General features: G+C 40.5%; 2 protein-coding genes across 3 annotated transcripts in view; both read right to left on the bottom strand.

Moving 5' to 3' along the window:
- LOC138024668 (spliceosome-associated protein CWC27 homolog) overlaps positions 1–7,500 on the bottom strand; it is a 57,880-nt gene that overhangs the window by 9,497 nt on the left and 40,883 nt on the right. For both annotated transcript variants that reach the window (XM_068871881.1, XM_068871882.1), the window contains 3 exons: positions 3,059–3,109; positions 1,238–1,368; positions 485–579 (listed from right to left, as the gene is read on the bottom strand). In XM_068871881.1, the coding sequence (XP_068727982.1) occupies positions 485–579; positions 1,238–1,368; positions 3,059–3,109 (277 nt within the window). The remainder of the gene's footprint in view (positions 1–484; positions 580–1,237; positions 1,369–3,058; positions 3,110–7,500) is intronic.
- The window catches only part of LOC138024670 (spliceosome-associated protein CWC27 homolog), a 73,122-nt gene that overhangs the window by 42,653 nt on the left and 22,969 nt on the right, over positions 1–7,500 (bottom strand). The gene's annotated exons all lie outside the window — the stretch shown is intronic.

Here is a 7,500-nt window from a genome sequence, read left to right as displayed (position 1 = left end):
GGGCAAAAGATGCCATTTTGTCTTTGATTCTCTTCAGAACAATGTTTAACTACGACTGCGCATAAATTGGAAGTAGCCAGAGTTCTTGGTGCTGACGAAAAGAAAAGCGAACTCTGGGACGAGATTGGCTCAGCTGAAAACCCTTTAAAGCATCCTTAATTGCTTCAACTCGGTAGAAGTAAAACGGAAACCTTAGTAACCACTTCAAAGGAACCAGCCAATCATAACGAAAACGCAAAGGAAATACATGCGCGGGATAACGAAACGGGCGACCTTTACCTCTCATGGCTGAAAGTGGGGCGAGAGATTTTTAACTCAACCACCAAGCGTAGTAATACATGAACAGGCAACATGCCTAACTCCTTTCGTCTCCAGTGATAAGTCACAGCAATTACTTTGTTTTTTGTTTTTTTTTAATTTTCGATTGAAAAGCTGCGTAAACTGAATAACAACGGATTGCAAAACTGGATACAGTACTTTTTACCTGAGTGTTTTTTGCCCTCATTATCCTTCTTTCTTTTTGTCTCCATCATTTCCCGCTTTAGTCGTTTGTATTCAGCACTGGCTGATTCCTGTTTGCTGGAGAAGAAAAATAAACAAAAAAAAAAAATCAATAAATCAATGTAGGATGACATCTGATTATCTGATGGACCTTGGAAGAACTTTTATGTTACGTTCAGCTTAGGTTCGAGAGGAAGGAAATGGATTGATAAAAATATAAATTTTATAAAAATCAGTTTCACATGCTTAAACTCTATTTATTATGTTTTATGTAGATAAAACAATGGTTTGTCCGAGCAACTCGGAAGTGAGTGGTAATGGAGTGCGCTCTCCATCGATTGGCCTAGGCTTGATACTTGATCTCGTAGACAATGGCATCGCCGAAAATATGATCGGCGAAGCCGTTGGTCGAAAATTCAACTTTAGGGGACGCATGTCTATGATAGGTGCTATATCAAAATATGGCCCGATGTGAAGGAATCCGAAATCTGGAATCCCTCAAACGTAAGGCTTTGGAATCCGGAATCCGTTACATAGAATCCAGATCCATTTCGGCGGAACCCGTGCGTTTGGCATCCGCAATCCACGACTCGGGATCCGGGATCCATTTATCGGGATTCAGAATCCACAGGCTAGCATCTGGCATCCGGAATCTGGGGGGGCCACCTGGATTCCTTCACAAAGGGCGAAAAATAAGACCTACAGCGTTAAGATGAGTTTCTGTGGATATACTAACGGATTTTCAGATGCATCTGTGGTCATTTTTTCATCAAAGTTATCTTTCTCTTTATCTTCCATTTTTCTTTTCTTCAATTTACTTCGCACTTGATCAAGCATCTTCGAGTCCAAGTCTTCATCACCTGTTATCTACAAGAAAGCAAAATTATATTATCTGAGTGACTTAGTTTCTATGACGAATTATTGAATTATCTTTCATACGTGCCAACTCTCCCGGATACGGAACGAATCTCCCGGTCTCCCGTACGGGTCATTAAATCTCCCGGATAAAAACGACTCTGAACCTTTCACAGACGCTTCTCCATTCTAGACTCAAATTGCATCCCCAAGTTAAAAAAAATCGATTTTTTCAAACTCGTTTCATTATTTCTTAATATATTTCTTCATCTCTGAGTTTCAAACACACGTTAAAAGAACTAAACAAAATGGCTTCCTTTAGCAATCACAGCCATATAACCGATTGTTTGATTGGATCTCCGATTAACCAATAAAAATTCTTGACATAAGTACCCTGTTTTCCCGCAAATTCACAATGGCGGCAGAACATTCTTGTATTCTGAAGGAGCTGCTGGGGGATGGGTGGGTGCATTTAGAGAAGGGGGGGAGAGGAGGGGAGGGGGAGTGGGTAGGTTGATCGAGGGGGGAGGGGTGGGGAGACCGTATGGAAAAAGTCTCCAGATTTTAGATCTCCATAGGTTGGCACCTCTGCTCTTTATCGATATACTTCTAGAGACTGTGCATTGGGAAATAAGTTAGGGTATCCCTCAACCAATATGCTTTACAAATATATCTTAAATACATTAGGGTAGATGCCTTATCCCTAAGTACTAAGTTTGAAAAGAAAACCACTGGATAAGGGATTTATTATTTAGATACTGATGAAATACTAAGATATTCCTTTTTACTAAAAGAAACTTATCATTCATACCGTGAGGATATAAAGCGACAGCAGCCCATAATCCACTGCATGATACTATTATGAGATTGTGAGATACTGTAATATAATTAATGTTCTCTTCTAAATTAACATTTTTATCACTCATTTGACATTATCATGATTTGTTTTTCTTAACTTTGTTTTTTTTTCTGTGCCGTGCAAGCCATGTAAACTAGGAAGAACTAGCATGTAAGAATCGTCAAACATGTTTACTTTCCGTGCAGGTTGCAGGTGACCACTTGGTGATCACCACTTTGAAAATGTCTAACAGAACAAGTTGTTTTTAATCTGGTCTGGACATTTCGTCAGTATCTGTATAATAAAGAGAACATTAAATGACTGCCACGCGCACTCGTGAGAGATACTAAAAACACTCAGAGACATCTGTCTCTTAACTACAGAATTTGAACAAGATATACCAGAAGGGAAGCATTCACGTTAAAAGTCTCAAAATGGCAACTTGACTTTACTAATAGCGGAAGGGCAGGGTTCAATTGGAAAGGAGACACTTGGTACCCGGGTCAGATCTAGGGGAAGGGTGAAGGGGGTGCACCCCTTCAAAATCAATCCTGTGTGAGCAAATAAAGGTGCATCAGGAGAGGGGAATAGTGGACTACCGTGAGACAAAACCCTCGCAGAGCAGAGTAGAGAAGCAACAAACTCAACCTACATATGATGCCAAGTCACCACTACGCCGTCCCAGTAGTCCCTTCTTCATACAACTGTTGAGTTCATGCAGTTCTCCCAGTTCATACAGCTGTTGAGCATCAAAGGGGTGGGTGGTGGATATTACCGGAGGTAATAAACTTAAGGGGATTTGGTGCTATGAGTATATCCCTGGGATACTCAGTTGGCATCATCTTTTCCCCTTCCTCAAAATACCTCATCATCACTTTCTTCATCTGAGGAAACTTGCTTGGTTTTCTTCTGTTTCTAAAAAGAGAAAATGTTGTCAGACATTAAGATTTTAACAAATATCCCATTTAAAAGTTGTAAGCTAAATTGCTTGGTCTTTTAAATAAAAGCAAGGCTGCAGTTGACCTTGTTTTGATAAACTTCACTGCTTCTTGTGAAGCATCTATGATTTGCGAGATATTCTCGAAAGTTTCAAGGTTAGTGCTAGATGAAAAGTATGCATTTTCTGGAAGAATCCATAAATTTTTGTATTAACCGTCACTTCTGAAGATGTATGCAGAAGCATACAAAACATCAAGTATGTATGCATAAATGTTCCAGAATTATTTTGCCATGAGTATTCATATTCTCAGTAACAACACACATGGTATGCAGGTCAAACATTACCGAGCAAGTTTCACAATATTAACGGTTGAGAGTTGAATAAAAAACGAAGAAAGACATGATAGGTTTTGCCAAAATTCAGCCAGAAGGAGGACACTCTACAGCCAAGAAAAATTGTCCAACAGGAGCTGATATCCAACTCTGAAAGAGTAGATAATAATTATCTACTCTACTCTACCCTACACAGTTATTGTGTAAGCATAAAATTATGCACGCAAATCAAGGATAATACTTGATGCAGAAAAGAACTGTTTCACCTTTAAGGCTGGGTGTCACTGGGTGCTGCAAGCATTACTCAAGTTTAAAGATGAATGGGATTCGAACCCTGACCTCTGTAATACCGGTGCAGTGTTCTACGAGTTGAGCTATCAAGCCATCTGGCAGCTGGTCATTATGTGAGTTCATATTGAGCCCGTACAGGATAAAGATATGACGAAAGTTAATATATATGAAAGCCATAACTAATTGAGCTGTGGAGAGAAGCAAGCATCTCAAGCATTAATCTTTCTACTTCTAGTTTTATGCCCATCCAACAACAACAAAAACCACCACCACCTTTACTTGCAATTGTTTAAAAAAATGTTTGCAAAAGATTCAAGTTAATAAAAATTTGATAGATTAGAGAACTGGCTGGGTGCAGAATAACCTGGTCCCCAGGGTCTCTCTTCTTCAAGAAGAGAGACCCTGGGAACGAAGTTGGGTGCAGAAATTAACCTACGACGGTTGCCAACAAACTCTTCTTCCCATTATAAAGTTTGCTTGTAAGCCCCACCTTGTACAAACATGCAATGGGGAATGATATATTGATGTGACTACAAATACCTCATCTTCGGCTAATCACATTGATAATAACAGATCACAGAATGTCACCTTGCTGCTATCCAAACTAACTCGGGCAATCAATGGCAAGGTTTTCATACAATTAAGGGACTCGTGAAACTCACTGTAGTTATAAGAGAAACAAGTTTACAAATGCTTCTTTAAGTTTGCATTTTTCCAATACCTAGCAATTTCCCTGTAAACTGCAAGCCACAGGTGTGAAATTTTTTCTTGAGAATTTCAGAATTTTGTACAGGACATAGTTAGCCTTCTCGAATAACTATATATGTACAACATAATATCTTATGGTGAGCAATAATCTGGAAAGTTGTCTTAAGATTTCCCCAGAGACTTCATCTCCAATGCTTTCCATATCTAAGATTTCACCAAAAATATGATCATCCACAGATAATTTTTTCCTTGCATAATATTGGTTCGAGTTAATTTCACTTTGTTCAAACCCCTTTCCCAGGAGTGGAGATTGGGTCTAATGTGTGCCACAGAGGCTGACATGGTTTAAACTTTCCACCAGGCATAAGAAATTCATACTCGCGGCTAAATTCATAGTTTTTGATCCATGTGCGTGACAATCATCCCTTAGGTTTGAGGCTTATTAACTAAGGCACTGTCACCAGCCATAGACCTTAATTAACTAATAGTATTCTTCTATAGTTGTGTTAGTTGCTTTGAGTGCACATTAATACTATATTGGTTAAACCTAATTGCCAGATAATGAAATGGATGATTTCTTGAACCCCTGCGAAAATCATGTGCATGTGGTATACCTGATTCACGTTTCTTTGTTAGTAACAACAATATTGTTATTATCATAACCAAAAGCTAATAATAAGGTGGGGAAATTCAAAGAAATCCAAAAACAAAAAACCTTTGTCAAGGAGTAGCGGCTGAAATGGTTAACTTTCCACCAGACATGAGAAACTTGAACACAGGGTTAAAATCAAAGTTTTTGATCCACGACGTGACAATCATCCCTTGCGTTTGAGGCTTAGGGCCTGTGTATATGGTCTCACGTACCCAAGACAACCCTCCCCCCAAGTTACTCTGGGTGAGATATTTTTCAACTCATTTGTTTAAAACATTCTACCAACCATTTACATGAGGTGGGAGAGACAACTCGGGGAGGTGAGTTGTCTCGCCTCGGCAGGTAGGGTAACCCTGGCAGGTGGGACAACTTTTTTGCATGTAAACAGTTTGGCTCGACCACCTGAGACGAGATAGCAAAATCGCACGCAAAAAATAAAAATCAAAGAAGCAACAATTTGGGAGCATATACCGGTACATGTTTTTAGTGTTTACTTTCCAAAGAAAAGTTTTTTCCCGCCAAAATTCTCACCACTGTCAACGGAAACTCTTGATTTATAAACAGTCTTTTATTTAAACTACATCTTACTGCTGCGTTAAGACTGTCAGTCCATTTGCTGAATGTGAAAATGCAACTATACTTAACAAAAATGAACTAGAAAGAAAGAGAGGCAAATGATGATGATCCGCATTTTTTGAAGATGCATCTTAAAATTTATGCATAAATTAAGTAGGGTCAACTTTGTCTCGGTCGAAATTCTCATATAGATGCTCGGTAAAGTTGTCTCGGGAAGGAGGGCTGTCTTGGGTAACCGAGACAATGTAAACAAGCCCTTATTAACTTGGCCCTGTCAACAGCTGTAGACCTTAATTAACTATTCCTCTCTCTTTGTGTTGGGGTGTCTGGGGTGTCTGCTGGTGATGGTACCTTGGCAGGGAGGTGGTCGCATCCTTCTTAGGGTGGTTGAACTGCACTGGTCCACTTACAACACCCAGCCCTGATGTATGGCTCCTAGAAGTTGCAGGCATTGCAACAGCCACACCCTGGGCAACGGTGTCGACCCACCGGCTGAACTACGTCAGAGTACCAGCTCAGGAAGTGGGTTGGCGATAGCAAAGGCCAGTTGGGGCTCTTTAGCTATGAGAAGCAGCTCATCTACGAGATGGAAAACTCCAAACCAAAACTCAGGGGGTAGTACCTGTTAGCCCCAAAAGGCAACTACCTAGGGGAAGGAAAATCCTGATAACACACCAGCCTCCTCCATTGGAGTTGGTCGTAGGGCTAATCACCCTACATCATAAAAACCCTTGATTACAGAAACCAGAGACTTGTTGAGGACAACCTACACTGGATCAAGCACGGCAACATGCCAAACTCCAGTAGATAACTATATCACACGGTTTCACCACCTGGAGCGAGGCTGTTACCGCTGCAAGAGACAGAGCCGGTTGGAGGAGACAAGTCAACGGCCCTATTCTCCCAGAGGAGACATAGGAAATAAGTCAAGAGTCTCTCTTTGTGTTAGTTACGAAATGACCAAAACCTTCTCCAGCCTCTTGGCTACGACTATTGAACAGGAATCTGTCATGAATCACATTGTGCTTTGGCTTGCAATATTCGTCAAACTTCTGCAAAACATTTGCTATTTTGGTGTGGTCCAAAGATCCCCACGAGAAGGCTGCGTAAACTTTGTTTGCTTCCTTGCCAATTACAGCTAAAAGTGTGGCGATTCGTACGGGTTCTGGTTTCTTCACAACAGCGGTGGAAATTTCAAAGTTCGACCAGACTTTCCAGTTGTTTTTTGCAACTCCTGTCAAATCCAGAGGTTCAGGCAGAGGAATGTTGAGTGCTATTTGTGTTTCGCAATCCTCTTTGCAGTGAAAAACCGCTTTGTGTCAATTCAGTTTACCAAAATTTAAGATAGGTAAATAATCTGTAATCCCACTTCTGACACCAGGTTTCATACGGGTTTGGCATTTATAGCAAACTGAAGCGTAGACAAATACTATAAACAACACAGCTTTTAACGGCGACCACGAGCAAAGTAAAATTACACAAACAAGGTCACGTGATTTCAGAACCCGGGGAAAGTCAATGTGTGACCAATGAATTAAAGCATTATGTTACAAACGCGAGACAATTGCACTCGTCAATGGGTGGTGTCCTAGGACATTTGAGGTGTGAATGGGTAAACTTCTATTAATGATTAACTCTACAACAGGGCACCTAAGATTCATAATTATTATTCTTTACATGTTATGTACCAGTCAAATTGAAGATTTAATATTCCCCCCAAGCCATACCCCGGACATTTGACACCTTTTCCTGCCCGGGGGGAGGGAATTTGATCATCTTAGTCTTCCCGGGGGCGGGGCATTTGATC

The sequence above is a fragment of the Montipora capricornis genome, chromosome 11, assembly GCF_036669925.1.
Source record: "Montipora capricornis isolate CH-2021 chromosome 11, ASM3666992v2, whole genome shotgun sequence".
Classification (NCBI taxonomy): Eukaryota; Metazoa; Cnidaria; class Anthozoa; order Scleractinia; family Acroporidae; genus Montipora; species Montipora capricornis.
The sequence above is the reverse complement of the archived record's forward strand: the minus strand, read 5'-3'. Positions and strand labels throughout refer to the sequence as shown.